General features: G+C 35.4%; 3 protein-coding genes across 9 annotated transcripts; 1 reads left to right on the top strand and 2 right to left on the bottom strand.

Moving 5' to 3' along the window:
• The first annotated feature begins 1111 nt into the window (after window positions 1-1111).
• On the top strand, window positions 1112-5160 carry LOC142539445 (uncharacterized). Its single transcript, XM_075644913.1, has 7 exons — window positions 1112-1373; window positions 1897-2012; window positions 2117-2235; window positions 2639-2801; window positions 2878-3098; window positions 3182-3503; window positions 3704-5160. Exons 1-7 carry the CDS (start codon window positions 1212-1214, stop codon window positions 4959-4961), a joined length of 2361 nt encoding a protein of 786 aa, XP_075501028.1. The 5' UTR covers window positions 1112-1211; the 3' UTR covers window positions 4962-5160.
• A 118-nt stretch (window positions 5161-5278) lies between these two features.
• LOC142539444 (uncharacterized) lies at window positions 5279-11012 on the bottom strand. Of its 7 annotated transcripts, XM_075644911.1 has the most exons (8): window positions 10720-11012; window positions 10595-10654; window positions 10331-10443; window positions 9721-9789; window positions 9012-9070; window positions 6947-8041; window positions 6496-6675; window positions 5964-6391 (listed from the first exon to the last, which is right to left on the bottom strand). In XM_075644911.1, exons 6-8 carry the CDS (start codon window positions 7503-7505, stop codon window positions 6156-6158), a joined length of 975 nt encoding a protein of 324 aa, XP_075501026.1. In that variant the 5' UTR covers window positions 7506-8041; window positions 9012-9070; window positions 9721-9789; window positions 10331-10443; window positions 10595-10654; window positions 10720-11012; the 3' UTR covers window positions 5964-6155. The 7 variants fall into 7 exon arrangements, 3 of the variants coding, with proteins under 3 accessions (XP_075501026.1, XP_075501024.1, XP_075501027.1); XM_075644909.1 differs by having other exon boundaries at window positions 6947-9070; XM_075644912.1 differs by having other exon boundaries at window positions 6947-9070; window positions 10331-10406.
• Window positions 11013-15208: 4196 nt separating this feature from the next.
• On the bottom strand, window positions 15209-16102 carry LOC142538844 (agamous-like MADS-box protein AGL80). Its single transcript, XM_075644136.1, has 2 exons — window positions 15708-16102; window positions 15209-15634 (listed from the first exon to the last, which is right to left on the bottom strand). Exons 1-2 carry the CDS (start codon window positions 16072-16074, stop codon window positions 15222-15224), a joined length of 780 nt encoding a protein of 259 aa, XP_075500251.1. The 5' UTR covers window positions 16075-16102; the 3' UTR covers window positions 15209-15221.
• Window positions 16103-21126: the final 5024 nt, after the last annotated feature.

The raw sequence follows: 21126 nt of genomic DNA, 5'->3' as shown, positions 1-21126 counted from the left end.
AGCCTCGATCTTGGAGTATAGCAGAAAGAAGTATTAGCTGGACCACCAATATATTGGATTATTAAGTCCAATTTTAGTAGTAAAACTTTGCAATGTTAACCAAAACCTCAGGAGTATCACCAATCTAATTATTCAGACAATTTGGAGATAATTGCTTTAAGCAGCTTGTTTAATTTTTACTTTTTATTGTTTTTGAACTATTATCATGTTACAAGTTCTTTTATATGTTATATATTTTCAAAACTATCACTTTAGTTTATTGTAAAATTGAGTATTTTATGAAAGGATATCAGACTAAAATAATTGGATCCAGGAACTCTTTACTAACATATTATGTAAAAAATTATACATTTAGAAAAAAATATAATATTCTTATTAAAATTTGTCAATATATTATAATAAATAAATTTAATAGATTTTTCTATATATTTCATAATTAATGTGTTAAATCAATAAATTAAATATCAAAATTATTATTTTTCATCTAAGATATTACTTATGAATTTACTAACGAATATGTTCACGAGCTAACGAGCCGAATATCCTAGAGCTTGAGCTTGGTTCGTTTATCTTAACGAGCCTCATAAAACGAGCTTTTATCGAATCGAGCTTCGAATAGCTCACAGACGGTTTGGTTCATTTACATCTCTACAGATAATGCTAAAGTCTCTTTAGTTAACCGTGTTTTTCTTTACTCGTCGGATTTTACTTTCTTTCTGTTTAAGGTCCGAAAGTCTGCAGTTGAACAAGTGTACTCGGTGATTCTGCAAAATGGAATTTTAGTGACAGATGACAAAGTCGATGAAGATGTTGAAATTATAAGTGAGACTTGTTGGGAAGGTGATGGGGAAGAAGCGAAAAAACAATAAAGAAGTAAAATAAGAATCTAATTCGAAGCGAATTCAAGCCTAAAATGAAATATAATAATAATATCAATAATATCATTCTCTCAAGGGCAAAAGGGTCATTCCGTTCCACGAAGACTTTAATGATAAACTGGCGGCGAGTTATTTGGTGGGTGTGGGTCAGCGCATGTAGCCGTTACGCATTTGAAAAAAATCGTTTAAGAAAGAAAAAACGACCGTTACCTTGTCACTCTGCTTCATCAACACACTCAAAGATCACAGCTTTTCGCCTCTGTTTATAGCAGGCAAAAATCCTTTGTTCTCAGTTCTGAAAAATTCTTGACGAGAAGACTCCAGATTTCAGAAATGGCCGCCATGGATATGGTGTTTACGGAAGAAGAGATGGCCGTAGATCAAGGCGTGGGCTACCCAAGAGCCTATGCGAAACTATGCCGGGATAGGAGTTTCGGGCCGTATAGCAATGGCCCTCCTTTCACTTTTACTCCGTACGCTTTGGTGCAGCAAGAGGTAGCTGATTAAATGGTTTTTTTTTTAATCTCTTTTGTTTAGTTTCTAATGAAACCCAGGTTTTAATTGGAGAGAAAGATGACTTTTTTTGAGTAAGAAACAAGATTGTAGCTTTTTAGGTTGTGATTGGATGGAAGAATTTGAGTTTGAGGATTGCTGCAATATTGTGAGGAAAGGGTTAAAAACGTGTATAATTCAAAAAATATCTTAATAAATGCAATGGGTTAAGAATTGTGAATTTGAAATCTTTTGACCTCGTATCCTTCAAATCCGTAGATATTCGTATGGTTTGACACTTTGATGTGTAATAATTTTATAAAGTGAAAACTTTAGAAGTTATGTTCGCATTGGTATGTGTCTATCTTCTTTGATAATTAGCCTTCTCAAATTGGTAGATTTCACGACTTTTCTTTTCGGTTTTGTGGAGCATACTCGATTGAATTCGCGACTGAAAGATCTGAAAATTATTTCCAAGTAACGGGGGATTTGCTGGATGTTTTGTTGAGATTCATGGTGATTTCAGGAATCAAGAATAAAGGAATTGGAAGAGATGTTCCCAATCATAGATCACCAAGCAAAACCAACAACGAAGCCCAAGATTTTTGTGTCTCTTCTGTGGAAACAGCTCAATCATCTCGGGTAAACCATTTTTCAATTTATTGAATCTATTTTTTTTAGAGAAATTAAGAATTATTAATGAATTCAAAAAAATCCCACCATTAACATACCATTTATAATTCCAGGAATGCTGGATTTGATCCAGAAATAATCCGAGTTGATCCATACGGGAATGTTTTGTACTACCATGCTGATCCCGCTTCCCCTCTGGCATGGGAGATTGATCATTGGTTTCCTTGCTCAAGTACTTTTTGTTTGCTCAAAGTCTACTTACTTTTGGATCGGTTCATTTTGATTTCACAATGATATTTAAACTTATAGATTGTGAAATACAATGAATTTAAACGACTACTTCTTGAAGGAATTCGGACGAAAGTTCTCAAGTTTTTCTAGTATACAAACATACATGATGGATTTAGCAGGTTGATTTTAAATTCATGAAGCTTAAATCTGTCCAACAAATGTAAACATGCATTTTGATTGATTTGATGCTAAGGATTTCAAGTCAATAATAATATATCCATGGGCTCGTTTGGATATTCATGAATGCCATTTAAGTTGGTTCTACAAATTCAATATTCTTGAGATAGTGAAGTAAATTTCAGACAATCAGTACACTGACGTAAAATCAAATTCTCATCCTACAGGAGGAGGATTGACTGTTCCTAGCAACCTCAGAATACTACAATGGCAAGTATGCAAGGGAAAGGATAACAAGCTGGAGTATCTCATTCCTTGGTGGGATTTTCAACTGGGCATATCTATTAACCAGTTCTTGTCCATTTTTGCTTCATCCAGATCAGATTTCAGGTTTGTAAATCTGACTTGAACACGAGTGGAAAGGGGTTATGTCCCGGTGTATAAGCTCACATTTCATGTTTTACAGGAATAGAGCATTTTCTTGGTTGTTTTCAGAAGGTGAAAGTGAAGAAATGAATGCCACTCAGACTGTTGAATCTCACTCTTTTCCACAACATTTTGCCGAAACTAAAGGAAAATTAGGCCTGGCTCCAGCAGCGGTAGTTCTCTCCCGAAGAGAGTCATTTGACAATGCACTGAAATCTCTAGATTCCAACAGAAGGCCACGATCAAGTACTCCCATAATAGGTCTGTGGATTATGATCTGATAAATGTACAAAATGGCGTTCCACTTTTGTTTCGTTTCACGTAACTTTTTCCGCTTGTGGCAGCTATGAGGAAAGTAAAACCATACGGCTCGAAAGAAAATGAAGATCCATTAATGGTGAGCAACCCATATCAAGCCATTGTTACAGCAAGAGATTCTTTGAAACAGAGAGAAGCAACTGCAAAAATGCAAGCAGAAATACAGAAGTTAGATGATGAAGTAAATGAACTTCAGAGGAAGACCGAAGAAGAGAAGGCTTCAATACGAGACCTTGAGTTGGTGCTGATGAAGAGAAAAAGGAGGGCTGAGAAATGCAGACGTGTAGCCGAGGCGCAATCTTCCCACAGGGTGATGTTGGAGAAGATGATTCGAGATGCCATGCACCAGTAAGATTGTTATAAATAAGGGTCGTAAATTACAAAATCTATGGGTATTGAAATTTGGCATGATTACAAAAACTGCCCTCGATGTTTGAATATATCTACAACACATCATATTGAAGATCTTCTAACCTTACATTCACCTCCTCTAAGGTTTATGCCCCTGGTTACCTTTTGAATTATAAATCAATTGTTTTTTTCTGTAGGAGTGTCGTTTACAAAGAACAAGTGAGGTTAAATCAAGCAGCAAGCAGTGCTCTTTTAGCTAGACTCGAGGCACAGAAAGCAATTTGTGATTCTGCTGAGAGAGAACTTCACAGGAAGTATGAACAAAGAGATGAGCTAGAGAAACAGCTGCAGCCTGAATGGGAGCAGACACGGAAAAGGTCAAGAATGTATGAAGATCATGATAACAAAATTGTACGGTTTTTGACAGGAAACGAGCCAAACCTGCCGCAAAAAGAGACTCGGATGAATAATACTTTCTTGAGAAAAGAGGTCGAGCAGGCTCTCCGTTGTTCACCAGAAGTAAAGTCTGCTGCCACTTTACGAAAGGAATTAAGGAAGTTCCTGGAAGAGGAGCAGAGAGCTTCAGAAGTGAGTTCACTGCTCGGCGAAGAACGACGTAAAGAAGAACTTGAAGGAACAGAAGAGATCGTTAACGATATTAAAATATTGAAGCCTTACAGAGATAACAGTGAAGAGAATGGCAGCAAAATTGAAGAAGGGGACGATGAAAAGTTGGAGATGCTAGATAGTGGAACAAATTTACACAATATTCAGTTTCCCGATTATCATGAACCAAAAGAAGACGAGGATGAAGAGGCGAGAAAACTACGTGGAAAAGGTAATATAGATAAATGGCTGCAGTTTCTACTAGAGAAGAACGCAACAGAAGGTGATGCTGACTTTGATTCTCCACATATTGGCAAATCTGAATTCCCGAGAACCAATGCATTGGTAATAGTCCCACAATTAGTTTCAGAGAAAAGGGAGGCTGATATTTCAAAAGGTGGTGTCACTGAAACAGAAGAAGCTAGGAACTCAATGTCGTCACGTAAAGATAAAGAAGACATGGAAAAGGATGACATTTTTTCTAGGAACATAGGTGACAACACTCTCTTTAAAAACCCTCCTTACCGTATAGAGGAAGAGAGAAATAAAGCAAAAGAATCGGTTTCCACTGGTAAAGGAGATGTAGAAAGTGATGAAGGTGAAGAGAATAAAAGAAAGGGAAAGAAGAATGCCACGGAAAGCACACTTTCAAGATCAGACAGTAAGAGGGCATTTCGAAGAATTCCATCTTCTCCATCTTTGATCTTGGAAGGCATGAAGAAGAGAGTGGATTGCATTGGAAAGAAACCTTCCGTGCTTGATGACAATGACTGTGAATACTATGCTTCTGCCAGGAACAGCTTCATTAAATCGTCTATCAAGACAATCAAGAAAGCAGTGAAGTTTTAGATCTTTTGTGCAGAAGGGTCATTCTTTTTACAATTACATTATTTGTTGAGATGTGCATTCTCTCAAGTGAAATAATTGTGTTCAAGTTGAGTGTTAATTTTCGTGTGCATCAGTTTTTGTTTGGTTGCGAAATACATGTAATATAATGCTTGTTTGACAGAATTCATGGTCTTTCTAAATGATTCATATCACAAGAAGGTAAAAGTCTTATTGTTTTATTGTTTATATGTATAAAATGACGTTTGTCCGCAGCTGCACTCTGGAAAAGACTTAGATCTCGATAATTTTTCAATAAAACTTTTTAGTAGCATACTCCATTAATTCTAAGTTTGAATGTATTTTTTATAAGCAGTAAAGCAAACGTACCAAAAAATGAAATAAAACCCAGTAGAAGAATGAATAAGCATATTCAAAAAATAAATAGGCAATAGATTTTATGGACTTTCGAATATAGTGTAATCGTTCTACTCTTCTCTTCTATTTTGTGGGGCCTTTCTGAAGCAGGTTGATTTTATTCCTCTGGGAAAAAATCCAAGTCCTTTGGGGGACCTTTCCGCAGCTTGTCGAAAAGTTCAACCTGCTTCGGAACAACAAGCTCAATTCCATATCCTGAATCTGAAAAATATCTCTCAAGCACCTTCTGCAATCAAAGAAAAGGAAACGGATTTGATCAAATGCTGATAGGGCGCTTCATAACTGTACCATCTAATGTGCAACAAGAAAATAGCAATCTCATTCAATATATGCATTTCATGTAGATATGTAAACGAGCTGCGCCTAACATGAGTTAGTTGTGAGTGGCTGCTCAACAAAGTTGACACGAGCTTGAGAACTTGTAGTTTGGTGGAATTAAACTCTTATTATCATTGAATGTACATGAATCAATATATATAAAAAAACTTAGGTCCTTATCTCTATCATATCGAATATATCTATTCTAAATTTAAAGTTTAACTTAAATAAATATCCTAATTATCTTATCTAAGATATACAAAATCTTCCAACACTCCCTCTCAAGCTTGGTGGTATATGTTTGTCATGGCAAGCTTGGCCTTTAATTCTTCAAAGTGCGGTCGATGGAGTGCCTTGTCAAAATATCTGCCAGCTGCATGTGTGAGGGAACATAGTGGAGATCGACTATTTTTTCTCAATCTTTTCGCTTATGAAGTATATGTCGATTTCCACGCGCTTGGTTCAATCATGATGAACTGGATTCTTGACAATATTTAAGGCCGCTTGGTTGTCGCACATCATCTCTATCGGATGACTATTTCCTATCTTTGATTCATAGAGTAGCGTTTTAAGCCACATGCCTTCACAAATCCCATTGGACAAAGCTCTGAATTCTGCTTCTACACTGCTTATGGCCACAACTGATTGTTTCTTACGTCTCCAAGTCACAAGGTTACCCCATGACAATGAACGATAACCTGAAGTAGAGCGTCTATCAATAGGACAAACATCACGTTGAAGTAAAGACGATTTAGAAATAGGAATGGAAACAATTTTGTTAAGTACAAAGAGTTTGGATGACCTAGTCTATAGTGCCATAAAAGAATATCAATCTCTTTGTTGGAGTTAAAAGTATAACAAGAAATTAGAAAAGACGGTCTTGGGATAATAAATGGTGCAGTCTTGAAGGTAGGCTCCATTTGGAAGAGAAACAATCCACCACATAGTCCAGCACTGCCAATCGTCTTCTTGATGTCATTTCCTGAAAGAGACCAGAATTAACAAAAAATTTAGTAGTGCGGTGGAAGGCGACATTAATCTTGCTCACAGATAGTAAATTAACAGTAAGATCAGGAACGAAGAGCACATAGTGTAAACAAATGTCTTAGCAACTCGTACAGAACGAGAGTTCAGCACATGGCTTGTAGAGCTAAAGATTGAAAGACTACCCGTCATATGATCATAGGCGCCCAAGTCAACAATCCATGTAGAAAACAAATCCTGATTCGAGGTAAGTGCGATGGAAAAATCACCTTGGTTTGCTGCATTGCCCGTACTCAAAGGGGTCGTGGATTGAGCAGACATCTGGCTGAACAGGCGTTGTAGAGCATCAAGCTGCTGTTGGGTGAAAGGTTGTTGCGAGCTGGAGAAGCAACGTCGACAGTAGCTGAATATGAACGGCAGTTCCCTATTTGGTTTCCAATCCGCCTGTTTGCCATGGATGCGCCAACAAGTGTCCACTGTATGGTTAGGTTTCTTGCATTTGTCACACCATAGGCGACCATTCCGTACATGAGAACTGGTTGTGGATATCGCATGTGGCACATGGCGCGTACCACTGTCGGAGACGGAAGGAAACGATGGTCGAGCAGTCGCAAGGGCAGAAGCAGCGCTGTGAGGCAAGCGGGAAGAGCCTAGCATCAACTTTCGATGACTTTCCTCATAGCGAACCTCGGAAAAAGCAGCACAGAGTCCTGGCAGCGGTTTAGTGGCCAAGATAGGGCCACAGTACTTCATCGATATATGTATCAAGGCCGAGAATGAATTTGAATACACGTTTGTTCTCCACAATTTCCCTGAATTGTGCTTCATCCAATGCCACACTTCCAGTCATGTTATTCCAACAGATCTAGCTACTGCCAGAGTTTCGTGACCGCGGTGAAATAAGTTGTGACCGTGTCCTCACCTTGACGAACGTGATAAAGGCTTTTTTCCACACTGAATAATTCAGACGTTCTGTCCCGGCAGTGTACGTATCCGGACTCCATCCCATATTTCTTTGGCAGAAGAATATAGGAGGAATTATCTCCAATGTTTGGGACCATGGAATTGATAAGCCAAGATATGAGCATACAATTCTCGGCGTTCCAGGATTTAAATTTTTCATCCGTCATGGCCGGTCGTTTGGAGAAGCCAGAGATGAGATCTTCCTGTCCACTGCCGCATATAAACATCATGATGGACTGGGACCATTGTAAGTAATTCTGGCCATTGAGTTTGTGGCATGTGATGGATTGAAGTGGAGCGAGATCGGGCATGGTTGAAAGCGGCGGAGCCGATGGTGGCTTCTCGGACTCCGACGACGAGGCCATACGGCCATATTTAGTCATGACGGCTAGGGTTTGTTCCTAATCTTTGATACCATGTAGTTTGGTGCAATAAAATTCTTATTATCATTGAATTTACATGGATCAATATATATCAAGAAAACCTAGATCCATATCTCTACCATATCTAACATATCTATTCTAAATTTAAAGTTTAACTAAAATAAATATCCTAATTATCTTATCTAAGATATACAAAATCTTGACCACTTGTTTTGGATCAAGATTGACAATTTGATTATGAGCTCAAGTAATCTCCACCTACGTTCACTTGCTCATTGACCTCAACTCACATTCATTAATTTATTTTACTTTTCAATATTGTTTAAATTACTAATGTATCCCGAATAATTTTACAATTGTTGTTTCAACAGCTCATCATACTAAATACTTGAGAGGGGTAATCATTTCCACATTTCAAGCAATTCGAGTTTTCAAGCTTCAACTCAAACAATTCAAAGCTTACATGAATCAGATTCCAGTATAGTAATTGATAAATCGGGCGAGGTTGAGTAACACCATAATTCATTGTGTTAACCTCGCGTAGAACAATATTCAAATTTAGTCAACATGTGTGCCAACTTAGTATGATCCAAGTATAATCAAGATAATCTATACTATTTATTCAGCGATAACACGTCCGAGAAAGCAACTTTAGGACACTAATTGTCTACTTCAATTTCATCCTTCTCATTATGATACAAAATGATGAGATCATAGTATTTTTCTCTCCTAAACCATTATCCACATAACATTAACAGAAGCTTGATATGTTAAATTTCTCCATGGTATTCCGCCAAATAAAAAAAAATCAATGTACAAAAAAAAATTTCACAAACAAATTTTGTATGCCATATTTACTAGTTATAGTTAGTTACTCAGTTAAAGGAAATAAACTATACAGATAACTGTATTGTAACTGAAACATATTTGAAGCAATCAAGGACAAATATAGATGAAACAATACTGAAAAGAGAATGATTTTGTCTACTGCTTACCACAGCAGCATAGGCATCGATGTTCCCCTGACGAGCAGATTTACTGAGACCCCTAATATTTCAAGACAAATAACAAGATATGCTGTCATCCAAATTTTATATGGAGTAAAAAAGTATAGATTTCCAAGGTGACCAAAAAACCTCAGAAAATAATAGTAAAATTAGAAACATCCAACATAAATTCGACTTGCAGGCGTGAATCACCCTTCTTTGCCAATCCCACTTTGTACTTGGAAATGTTAGTCGCTCTCCCTTTTTAATCTTCTTCTGTTCCACCTCAATGAGGTGCATGTAGGCTAAATTCAGAGTGCATTGAGCATCTCTTTGCTTAATAATAAAATTGCAAATAAAAAATATTTGACTAATTTAGTAGATGCAACTTTTAGTTCTCTTAAAAAAATATATATACTGACAAATCTAGCACAGATTCTTGAAACTCGAAAGAGAAACAAAATGTATTTATTCTGAGAGAAGATACTATTTTACTTGAAAAAAGTTTTCTTATGATAATCTTATCGGTGTCAACACACCACATAAACCTTTTTTAAGACAAACCAGGCACAAAACTTTGAAAGTTATAGGTTGAGATTTACTCAAGTTGTCATCACCTCTTGCAAAGTAACTTCTCTACCAAAGAAAAAACCCATTCAACCCATCTTGGCAAAAACAATACGGAAGATATCAAGATGAAGAGGTAATTACTGGGCAATCATATGATCAATAGCCTCGGTTGATGTTCCATGCTCATCCTGAAGGTATACTCTCCACCCCCTGATACAAAATCGAGGCTTATGGTTGATATAACAATGCTCTAAATAGCATGACTTGAGATGATGTCAGAGATACAAAAGCAGTGCAGAGGGCAGTAACGTGATTGAAGTGTGTAAGTAATAATTAAAAAATTCATTTTTAATTCCAAAATATTAGCCCATGTTAACTCTACAGAGTTAAATATCACCTCGAGAAATTGCAGAACTAGCATATAAAAGAAGCGTATGCATCATTCACTAAATTCAATCAACATACTTCAAAAACTCTGCAATTTGAAAGTGGTTGTGCAGTTGTGCTCAAATCTATACATATATGTCAAGTCAGGAGAGGGACTTAAACAGGTGAGGGGGCTCGGCTCCTTGAATCTATAAAACATTAAATTTCATGTGAAACTTCTCCAAACCCATAAGTTTGCCGCTGTTCTTAACAATAACTACAGACCCAGTTGAATCTCTATGTTGTAGCATAATCTCAGCGCCTTCTAAAACTCTGTCGTTTGATAATTACCGTGCGTGCCGCAAACGAAAGAAAAATAGTATACCTTTCTGCTGCTCGAACTGCGAGCCTACCAGCAACACTACGAACCTTATTTGATTGCTCCGTCTCCTTGCCATCACCTGACTTAGGAATCCCCAATATAAACTCATCAACTTCCTAAAAAAAATACGCATAAAAGAAACATCTTTACCACACTAAATTCTCAATAACATTGGGCAGTATTAAAAAAGGCAAACTCAAACAAAACAAAACAGAAAACTGAAAATCCCAGAAAGAAAAAAAGAAGAAAAAATCTTTAAACCGTAACCTGGATTTCAGCAATATTAAGAAGCCGGAGCTAAAGCTTTTGCCCTCTCAACTCCAAAACCTGAACAAAAATGGAATGAGCCCATCTCGCCAATATACGCGAAAACACAAAGAACGTGAGAATACCGTCAAAGGGCGAATCGAGAAGCCTTTGCCAAGTGCCAGTCCGGTTCGGGAAAATCCCAAGTCTACTCCGAGGCTGAAGCCTCCTCGCCACGAAGGAGAACGCCTTCGGCGTACGACATTCGGAGGAATTTGTTCTTCCCATGGCGCTGAAAATGAGGCCCGTGATTGGGTTCTTCGAGGAATGGAAATTGAATCGACGTTGGCAATGTGAAGAAGGCTGCATTGTAGTGCCATTCGTTCGTCTGGTGTTTTTGCATAAGGTAGGTCCTTCGTTACGGTTTTGGGTTGGAAACTATCCCAAAACCGTATGCCTATTTTCTCTTAATAAGTTGTAGTTGGCTAGACACGTTTCTAATCTTCAAAAAAACTATAACAAACATACGTACATACATACATATATATATATATGTACTAGTTACTTGTGTGTACAATCTTTTTTATCATTATCGATGGATTAAAGTGAAATTTGACAAATTATGGAGGAAATAAATTGATATTTGAATTCTTGAAATAAAAAAAAAACTAAAACTTGTGTTGAAATTAAAAAAAATTAAAACAAAAGTGTAATATTAATATCATATAAGGGTAAGTCTCACGAATCTTCATATGTGAGAAGGGTCAATCCTACCGATATTCATAATAAAAAGTAATACTCTTAGCATAAAAAGTAATATTTTTTTATAGATAACCCAAATAAGAGATTTCGTCTCACAAAATACGATCTGTGATACCGTCTAACACAAGTTTTTGTGATATATAAATGATGGTACACTACACACTACCATGTGCCCATTTCGTGGGCGTCGATGCATAATTTTTTTTTTACGTTCGACAAGATGTTTTTATGAACGCGCAATAAAAACGAACACAATAAAAACAAACTATAGCTGCACACGAGAGTAACATAATTTCTATAAATATGTGTGTTTGGGGCAAAGGAGGGCAGCAGATATTTAAAAGCACAACCGATATATTATGCCTCGTAATTTACGTTGGATTTTGCACCTCATGTTGTTATATGAACAAGTAAATAATTAAGCTAAGTAGAGACCAGCGCCGTGCTTATTAAAATTAAAGGCAAATGAGTACAATGACTCAGGTTCATCTCTTTTTTGGGACCCAAAAATTATTTAAAAAAATTAGTATATATAATAATAGTTACTAGATAGCCCAAAACCAACTATTTATTAAATGGAACTTGCTTAGCCTGTTATCGATTTATTCATCAATCTTCCCCAATATTCATCTGCAGACAAGCCCTAATCAACTCCAGTCGTTGCGTCGTCTCGAGGTTTGATTGAAAGACTCGTGAGGAGTTGTAAGTCTATTTTCGCTTTGTTCGGGCTTCTAATATTTTATTGTAGTTTTTTACTTTTTTCGGGACTTTATGTGGTATCTATAATCTACGCTTTTGACTGAAATTTTGGTGGATGTAATGCTTATCCGGCTTTCAATGTGTAATGTATTTTCTGTTTTAATTCAAAGTATTTTTCTCGAAATTTTGGTCACGAGTCTTTCTCAGACTCTGTTGTCTCTGTTTGCTCATGTTTTCTGTTTCACCTCACGTATGACAAGTTCTCTTTCTTATACGAGCTATTTGTCTGCCTCTGTATTTACTTTCCTGGTAGTTTCCATCTGTATATGAAAAAGGTTAAACTGCTTCATAATTACATTCTAACAAAGGATCCCTGATGATTGGATTTTTGTGGAACATATTCTATTCCTGTTATTGCAGCACAGTACAACTGCAGCAAACTTGTGTGTGTCCATAGTTAATACTTGATATCTAGTATGCGTGACACCAAAAATTTACAAGCATATCATGCGATTACAATTTAGATTAATAATGTATTTATATGATATTTTTTCTCAAATCTCTATGTAGCAATAACAGTAATATGACAATAAGTACGTAAATAAATAGATAGATTGGGATGGTGTAAGTGAATTGCTCCCATAAAAAATAAGTGGATTGTATTTGAATTCTTTGTCATTTATTTATTAAATTGTTCATTGAATTAAGTGCAGAGCGAAGTTTCTCAAAGTTAAAGCTCCTCAAAACTTTTCTCTGATTAACCATGTCACAAAAAAGATTGAATGGATTGGCTATATTATCGATTGAGAAAGAAATTACTGAACAACTTGATTATACAGACTTGATTAGTTTTTTTAACTCTAAAACTGTTAGGCGGGTTGTTTTTTAGTGATCATTTTGGATATGTTTGATATTTTTATTCATTTAGTTTTTTATATCGTCTTTGACGTATTGATTTAATTTGAAAAATTTCTATGGAACTAAAAAAAATATGAACACACATTATGATTCAGATGCCTGTTTTTAAAAGTTAGATTCAGGCCCAGATATTGTTAGGATCGACCCTGGTAGGGACTTATGTATCGAGTCTCGAAATCGAGAAGGTGACAACTTGAATAGGATTTTTTTAGTAGTTTCTGTTTTTATACATGATGTAATATAATATGCTACACATCATTTTTCTCTGTTGAAACATAATATAATTCAAAATAAATTTTTTCCACTTACACGTATAAAACTTTTGACGGCAAAAACTTGTGTGAGACGGTCTTACGGGTCGTATTTTGTGAGACGGATATCTTATTTGGGTCATCCATGAAAAAGTATTACTTTTTGTGCTAAGAATATTATTTTTTATTATAAATATCGGTAGGGTTGATCCGTCTCACAGATAAAAATTCGTGACACTATCTCACAAGAGATCTACTCCTAAAAAAAATGACCATATATTGAACACATGGATGTTGCTAGGTAACAAGTGTACCTTAAAAATACTAAGGCGTGTACATGACACAGCGTCCGTGCGACCTCCATGCACGTAAAACATTTTATTTTTAAAAAAATTCAATTTATGAATCTTTTTAAATGCCATAAATTACAGATATATATGCTTATCTTAAAACTAAAATTTTATGCTTCATTATTCCGCCGAAATCAGATCAGCCTTGTCCTTCTTTATCAACCACTTCTTCCGATCCATTTCTTAAACGATGCCTTTCTTTTTGATACTTTGTATAAGCATGCAAGAGTGATTTTCTTCCTTGCCATTTTATTTATTTTGATTTGGATCATGTTTAGGTCCTTCGAAATTCAATATTTTGAAATCCAACCTTATTTCATTAATCACTTCATGCATTTTAGATATGTAATCACAAGTTTTTCGGAACGAATAGTAGGTATCTTGTGAAACAGTCTCATAACGAGTTGACTCGACTAATAACTAACATTAAAAATAGATCCATCGTCTCACGAAATCAAAAGTTTTTATTCAGAATATATGTATAATATCAGAAATTAAGGTATTTTAGAGATATAATTTTGTAACTTAATCTGTTTTTTCTTTATATAATAAAGACCTTTTTTTGATTTCATTGAATTCTCTCCTACTCGAAGATGTGAGAGATTTGGATAATCATTTGTACTTGTTGGGAGTTTGAATTGGCACTATATGGAAAATAGACTATATTTCCAAATACCAAACACCACCAAATCTTTAAATTTAAATTTAAAAAGTAAACAAAATGCAACACAAGTAAACAAAATGCAACACATTATGTGATTTTTGTTGTTCGTGGGATTGAAATTTGATAGGAAAAGCAAGAAGAAAATAATGAAAATGGCTTGCTGAGGCAAGTGTTGAACACTTTCTCCTTAAAAAGAATTTCTTCATCACAATGTGTTAAAAGTTTGTGGCAATCTTCTCTCCAAGATACAACTACAACTCTTGGATAATGAGCACTCAAATATCCAAGTTTTATAACAAAAAAATGAATGAAACTCTCTCTTGTTGAAGAAAGAAGAAGAACAATATGCAAAATGATATGTTTTGTATATGTCTTTTTTATTTTCTATAAATCAATCATTTAATGTTTTTAATGTGAAAAGACATGATTTTTCATTCATATGAGTGTCGCTTGGACATTGTAATTGACCACAATCAACAAACAATGCCAAGGACATGAAAAAATACCAGAAAAATCCGAATTGACACGAAAACACATGAAGGGGCGCGCGTTGCGCATCAGAAAAATCCGAAGGGACACGAAAACACACGAAGGGGACCCTGCAGGTGCCCGCGCGCGGGCTGCAGAGCGCTCTTGGCAGCGCTCGGCAGGCGCGCGCACCTGCACGCTCACCCGGCGCGTGTGCACGCCTGCTACTATTCATCGATAATAATTTTTTTTTAATTAGGTTTCCGTCCCTTACATGTTCCGACTACTCGTTTGAAGTTCTTTCAACATTTGATGAACTTGTTTCGAGTTTAATTCATAACAACTAAACTTACTATTCATTCATTAAGCTTCGTTCTTCGTTTCGAATTTTTCCAATCAAATAAATTGATTAATTTGCTTAATCTCCGTTCATTAAACATCAAAATTATCCAACAATTTCTACAATATCTCATCCAATATATCTATGAGAACATCCAAACATAGGCGGCTAGCTAGATACAACATAAATTGGACTGCTACTCCCTTTCCGCGGTTTGTTTTGGAGGAGCAGATGGCGCATCACGGATACTGTCGGGAACATCGGGTGGAAAGTTCAAGCCTACGTTGTTACACCCGAAATCGTCAACACCCTCAATGGGGCTCATCAACATATTCCAGTATGAAAAGCCTGGTGGATTCTCATTCTCCAACAGAAAACCCTGCAGCTCCGCCGCCTCTTCTGTCCTCATCCCCGCAGCCGCTACAGACGACGACCCTTCACCATCAGCTGCTTTCAGTACTTCTTCCTCCTTTGCCACGGAAGATGACGGACCTTCACCAGATGCTTTAAGTTTCTCCATCCTCTCCGTGATCTCTGTTAGAACCTCGTTGATCACCACATTCATCTCGCACGTGTCACGCACGTCGAAATCTCTGATATTCGCTTTGCCTGTGTATGTCAAAAGATTGATCAATCTTCACTCAATGAATCGTAAATAAATCTCCACGAACATCTATCGTACCTTCTATGCACTGGAACATGAAGATGGTCAGCTCCTTGCGCTTGTTTTCCCTCTGCAGGCGGCGGAGCTTGTTCCTGGCTTTCTCTATGCGCTGCTGCGTGAAGCTCATCTGGTTCTGCATAAACCGGGTCTTTTCCATCTCCGGCCGCTCCATGAAACGTTCCATCACGCTCCGCGCCTCTGGCGGAGACGGCCAGACCTCCGGCTGAGGCTGGAACTCACTGTAAGTGACGGCGCATGCCTCAACCCCGCAGAGGGTACTCAACTCCTCCACCTTCTTCATGAGTCCCTTGTTCCTTTTCTTGAACGACGCCTTTCTCTCCGATTCTTTGTTTAGGTAAGCAAGAGTGATTTTCTTTCTTGCCATTTTCTTTGATTTGATGAGTTGGGATACGATGTTAGGTCCTCTATATATAATGATTGGGCATGTGTATGCATAGGTGCTTATATTTCTTGTTCTTTGTTTTTTTCACACGTGTTTGGATGGATTCATGTAATTTATATAAAAGATTTTGATTTAATAATATATTTCCAACTTTCATTTGCAAATCTATCTTAATTACTAAAATATATCTAAATTAATAAAATATATAATTGACTTATATAAAAATAAATCAATTGGATTTGAAATCAATTATATAAAAATAAATAAATAGGATTTGAGATCGAAATCGCTCAATCCAAAACACTCTTAACTCATTCACCACTATCACATTTAAATATATTACTATTGGAGATCGGGTTTTAATCTCAATGGTCTCACTTGGTTTTTCTCTTATAATGGCTCGGGTTCTAGTATTCTCACATCTAGATTATGATATCAAATATATATATATGTGTGTGTGTGCACCTTTTCGATATAACGGTCATGTATATAACTCGCGCACACTTTTTCGATCTAACATATACAGTATAATTATTCTATTTGGGTCACCCACAAATTTTTTTTTTATTTTTTATTCAAAAAATATTATTTTTTATTGTAAAAAAATTGTCTCACAAGAGACTTACTGAATTTGATTTTGCTGACTGGATTTGTTGGATTAGAGAAAAGGATCCGATTAATTTTTGGATATATGGTAACTAAGTAAATGTGCTATACGGTAAATTATTTTGGACACATTCGTTAAATTGAGTTTTATGTTTAATTAAGTATTATGTTTTATATGGTTTTTATGGGAAATTGGTAGGCAAAGTTTTGTTTTGACCAATAGTTCGAGTGGGTATAGTTTAGTGAACATGAATGAACGATCTTAATAGCGGGCATATAATTGTTTTGAAGTTCAGCTTGATTTGGAGTTGTAACAAGGCATTAAAATCTAATTTGGGACCGACATGGTGGAAAAATTAGGACCTCGTCTATGTTACATCGGGTGTGTTGTATCAATATTACAACGAAAAATTTAGAGGAGTCCATCAGATTTTTCTTTCGCAATACAAAAGTATACTCAATCTACTATACATATCTAAATTTAGAGATCTAATCATTTACGTATAAAGTTAAATGAGAGCTACATTGTATTTGTATATTCATGGAAAAATGATTATGAATTTTTTATTTACAAATTTATAAAACTTTGTAAAAGAAAAGTTCGTAATCAATTTTTTTTAAAACATTTGAAAACACTACCTTATGCACATACATCACATAAACCAACACATCATCATCATGAGTAGATCTTTTGTGAGACGGTCTCACAAATCTTTATCTGTGAGACGGGTCAACCCTACCGATATTCACAATAAAAAGTAATACTATTAGTATAAAAATAATATTTTTTCATGGATGACCCAAATGAGAGATTCGTCTCACAAAATACGACCTGTGAAACCGTCTCACACAAATTTTTTTCCATCGTCATACGGGTTAGTGCGGGAAATACAAACTCCAAGTAACACGAACAAGAATGGAAATATTAAAAGCTATCATTCCATCTTTTACTAAAACACCCGAGAAATCTAACACAACCTCCTCAACTGGCATATATATGTCTCCATCGTACATAAGTTAGCGAGTTCTCTCCCTATTTACTTTCTCGATTCGTGCAATCATGGAAATCTTGACCTAATTACAAACCACACATAAAGAAGATAATCGTCCATGAGTGACCAATGGGTGTGTCCACACACTAGGATATTGGAGTAACGGTATTGATATCCAGCCATCTACAGTAACAACTGCTCGAACCAAAGAATGAGGCACGACTATACAACTGTAGTGATCACTCCTCCATGAGTCGTCCACTACGATGTACCAGTCAGCGTTAGCTAACCAACAACGACTACGTACATATTGAACCCTCTCACCATCAGCTGTGCTTTCAATTCATCCCCCGTTGTCACGGTAGATTTTTAAGATTATGGATTTGAGTTTAACTTCACCCCCAAAAACTCGCTCAAGAGAGAGGATTATCTGAGTCCATATATACAACTCCAAAGAACTTAGTTTATCTGATGTGGGACATCTCACACACCACATTCACGTCCGAGGAATGAATATTTAGAGTGTGAAGTTTATAATACATTTAGCGAGTGACCTATAAGGGCAGTCCAACACATAACAACAAGTTTAAGCTCTGATACTATTCTAAGATTATGAATTTGAGCCTAACTCCATCCAAAAAATTAGCTCAATAGAAAAGATTGTACAAGTCCGTGTATACAACTACAATAACTTAATTTATATGTCGGTCTCTTACACGTCGAAATCTCCTATATTTGCATTGCTTGTGCCAAAGATTAATCGATCTATAGTCAATGAATTGTAAATAAATCTCAGCCAGGGGCGGAGCCACCGTTGGGCTAGGGTAAACTCCAATTCCACTCAAAATTTAATTAAAGAAAAACAATTATTTTTAGCTCTATTTTATTTTTGAGTATTTTTTTGGTCATTTCTTATTGATGCAAATATGATTAATTTTTATCTCTGAGGTATTTTCAAAAACGGTATTCTACAAATACCAATAATCAAATATAATTTTTGTTGCATTTCACTCAAATGGCTGAAAGACTTAATATAAGTTAAATTTAAAATTAGCTTTAAGTTTCAAATATATTTGTAGACAATTTTACATCAACATGCAAATATATTAAATTGATTTAATATGAAGTCATTACATATTTTCTTAGATCTAATTTATATTAAAAATTTTATAGAATTTTAAATGTTTAGTATGACTTATAATGATTGATTTTGAGAAAAATAAAGTAAATAATATTTTAAAATTTTCAAAATTTCGATGTAAATCATAATAAATGTGTTATTCTATATATTATTAATAATTTGAATTTTGAATATAATTGTTGAATGATGTACCAATTTTTTTTTATTCCTATTAACGTTTGTCTTATTATTTGATATTTGTCAATATTCAAATATGTGCATTAATTTTTTTAATTGCTAAGCTTTAAAAACTGATGTGAACTTGTTTTGACATTTGAGAGTAATAATTTCTAAGAATTCAAATTTTGAAAAATCCGTTTTGAATTCAAGATAAGATCAAATATAATCAGTCAAAAGTTGAGCAAAATATAGTTTCAGTAAAAGTAACATATCAAACTAAACTAATTTGAAAAATCAATGCGGTTTATTTGTAAGTACGATTTTATTTTTTTTAAAGATCAGTCGGTTCGGTTTCAAGTTTAATATAAAACTTCGGTTAACCGAATAAATCGAACTTTTATAAAAAAAAATTAATATATTATTAAATTTTCTAATAAAATTAATAGGATATAAATATTATAAATTTTTTATAAAATTTTATTGAACAATAAAGTTAGACTTAAAATATGTATTTTTAATAAATAAAATTTAAATTTTTTTAATTCGAATTTTTTTTTATTGAAACTTGATTTTTTTTAAAAATCTAAAAGTTTGTTTAATTTGATTATCGATCGAAGTAATCGATTTTTTCAATTTGATTTATTTGATTTGTCGGGAAAAAAGTCCAATTAATTTGATTTTAAAATTTTCGATTCTATTTTAACCAGGTATTAATCCATATTAGTGTCAACCCGAGGACAGAGTCAATCCATGTATTTTTTTAATCTGACTCCGCCGTGATCTCAGCTAACATCTTCCGTACCTTCGATGCACTGGAACATGAATATGGTCAGCTCCTTGCGCTTGTTTTACCCTCTGCAGGCAGCAGAGCTTGTTCCTGGCTCTCTCTGTGCTGCCGTTTGAATCTCATATGGTTCTGCATAAACCCCATGTCCGGCCGCTCCATGTAACGTTCCAGCACGCACAGAACCTCCGGCGGAGACGGCCAGATCTCCGGCTGAGGCTGAAACTCACTGTAAGTGATGGCGCATGCATCAACCCGCAGAGGGTGCTCAACTCCTCCACCTTCTTCATGAATCCCTTGTTCCTATGCTCGAATGACTCCTTTCTCTCGGATTCTTTGCATGCCTTGAAAATACAAAGGCACGCACACAACACGGGGTCCGTGCGATCATCGTGCAGGTAAAAGTTTTTGTATTTTCTACGTTTCGATTTATTCTCGTAAATTTGAACAAAATCATTTTAAAATGCTATAAATTAAAGTAATGCTAGGGACTTATAAATTTGTACTTTTATATCATAAAAACTAGATTTCATATATTGGCTCCACTATAATCCATTATTCCACACGAAATCAGCACAACCATCAATGGGCCACATCGCATATTCCAGTATGTAAAACCCAAGGATTCTCATTCTCCTCCACAAAACCCGGCTGCGCCACCACTTCTTCCATCCTCATTGACACCGCAGACGACCCTTCACCATCAGCTGCTTTCATTTCCTCCCCCTTACCACTGACAGATGACGACGGACCTTCACCAGCTGCTTTCATTCAGTTCCTCAATCCTCTGCATACTTAATGTCTATCAAAATCTCTGATTCTTTGTTTATATATATGAACAAGAGTGATTTTCTTTATCCCGAAAGGTGTTATCCAAGTTGGTTTAGTAAGTGAGTGTATAACCAATACGTATTTTTAATAATAAAATTCTTATTTGTACATTTAATTGGATAATTGACATGCACGATAATTTGTTATGAGGAAATGCACATAGATAAGATATGTTGTTAGGAAATTGCACATAGTACAAGTGGTCTGTGATTTCCTAACCATATATCGGCCTATCTATGTGCATTTTTAGTGCAATTTGGAAAAATTTACTTATAAACTCGTATCATTGAAGCAAAATATGATGGAGGGTTGGGAAGAAATTTTGGTGTCCCATTGTCACACCAAAACAATTTTTGTAGTAATTTCAAATACTATAGTTAAGAAAAGATGTGCTTGCATTAGATAGAGCGATGAAAAATATATTCTTATTTTTAATATTGTGTTCGGATGGATGAATTTAATTTATCTAAAAGATTTTGATTTAAAAGGAGATTTCTCTGTTAATTAAGACTCCATTAAAT

Source organism: Primulina tabacum, chromosome 3 (assembly GCF_025594145.1).
Source record: "Primulina tabacum isolate GXHZ01 chromosome 3, ASM2559414v2, whole genome shotgun sequence".
Classification (NCBI taxonomy): domain Eukaryota; kingdom Viridiplantae; phylum Streptophyta; class Magnoliopsida; order Lamiales; family Gesneriaceae; genus Primulina; species Primulina tabacum.
The sequence above is the reverse complement of the archived record's forward strand: the minus strand, read 5'-3'. Positions and strand labels throughout refer to the sequence as shown.